Here is a 1,322-nt window from a genome sequence, read left to right as displayed (position 1 = left end):
CGGCTGCTGCTGTTGCTGTCGCTGCTGGCCAATCCATAGCAGTTCCACTTTCTCCAGATTAAGTCGCTGGCCAGATGCCTGGGCAAATGTTTCCATGGCCTGTAGGAAGGAGGGAACTGATTCCGCGCCATCCAACGTCACTTCCGTGTCATCTGCATATTGGCAGGCGGTGACGGGATTTGGGTCGGACGGTTGCAGCTTAATTCCCACCTCCTGGCTCCGGAGCCAGCATTGGAGAGCTTGGGCGACGAAGAGGTACAGCAGAGGCGCCAGGGGGCAGCCCTGCCGGACACCAGCCTCCATGTCTACCAGCCTGGACTTGTACCCGTTGACCATCGCCCGGGCTCGGGTTTCGCTCAGAAGCAGACGTACCCACGCACACAGCTGTGGCCCTGCCCCCATCGCCTCCATGGCCGCTAGGAGAAAGCCGCGATCCACTGTATCGTATGCTTTGGCAAAGTCCAGGAATGCCAAAAGCCCTTGGCGGTTCTGCTTGCGGAGGAGGTGTGACAGGTGGCGCAGGAAGAGTACGCTGGCCCCAATCAGGCGCTTGGGGAGGAAGGCGGATTGCTCGGGGGTGATGACCCGTCCCAGGGCGGGGCCCAGGCGGTTCGCCAGTACCTTAGCAAGGAGCCGGTAGTCCGAGCATAGTAGTGTGATGGGGCGGTAGTTGCCTGGGAGCTTGGGGTCGCCTTTTTTATAGAGCACTGTGATGATCCCTTCAAGGAAGCCTGCGGGCACCTGCCCGGTCATGCCAATGGCAGTGAACAGGCCTGCCATGGTGTTACCTATGGCTGACCAGAATTTCCTGTAGATGTCGGCCGGGATCCCATCCCACCCTGGGGCCTTGCCAGGTGCGCTCTTCTTGAGTGCCTTCCGCAGTTCGGTGGCTGTGATCTTTTTGGCTCCAAGCTGTTCATCTGCCTCTGCCGGGAGCTTAATGTTGGCTGCGGTGAGGGAGTTCAGTACGGCTTGGCGGGCCTGGGGGCAGATGAAGTCCGGGGCCTTGCTCACATCCTTCCAGAAGTCGGCTACCACCTGGGGCAGCTGAGCGGGGTTGGTAACAAGTCGGCCGGACGAGGCTTGCAGGGCGACAGGGGCTGGTTGTTGGTCTACAGCATGTATGTATATATGTATGTATGTATGTATGTATGTATGTATGTATGTATGTATGTATGTATGTATGTATGTATGTATGTATGTATGTATGTATGTATGTATGTATGTATGTATGTATGTATGTATGTATGTATGACGTTGATTACACTGTGGGCTGAAAAGCCNGGGGGCCCAGGGCCGAAGCACAGCGCGGGGGGCGGGTG

The 1,322-nt window shown here is 57.4% G+C and overlaps 1 protein-coding gene across 1 annotated transcript in view; it reads left to right on the top strand.

Moving 5' to 3' along the window:
• Positions 1 to 1,322, top strand: part of VOLCADRAFT_107628 (uncharacterized protein) — a gene marked incomplete at both ends in the record, with an annotated part of 22,170 nt that overhangs the window by 5,823 nt on the left and 15,025 nt on the right. The window contains one exon of the mRNA XM_002957313.1: positions 803 to 952. Coding sequence (XP_002957359.1) covers positions 803 to 952 — 150 coding nt within the window. The remainder of the gene's footprint in view (positions 1 to 802; positions 953 to 1,322) is intronic.

Source organism: Volvox carteri, assembly GCF_000143455.1.
Source record: "Volvox carteri f. nagariensis unplaced genomic scaffold VOLCAscaffold_72, whole genome shotgun sequence".
Lineage (NCBI taxonomy): Eukaryota > Viridiplantae > Chlorophyta > Chlorophyceae > Chlamydomonadales > Volvocaceae > Volvox > Volvox carteri.
The sequence above is the reverse complement of the archived record's forward strand: the minus strand, read 5'-3'. Positions and strand labels throughout refer to the sequence as shown.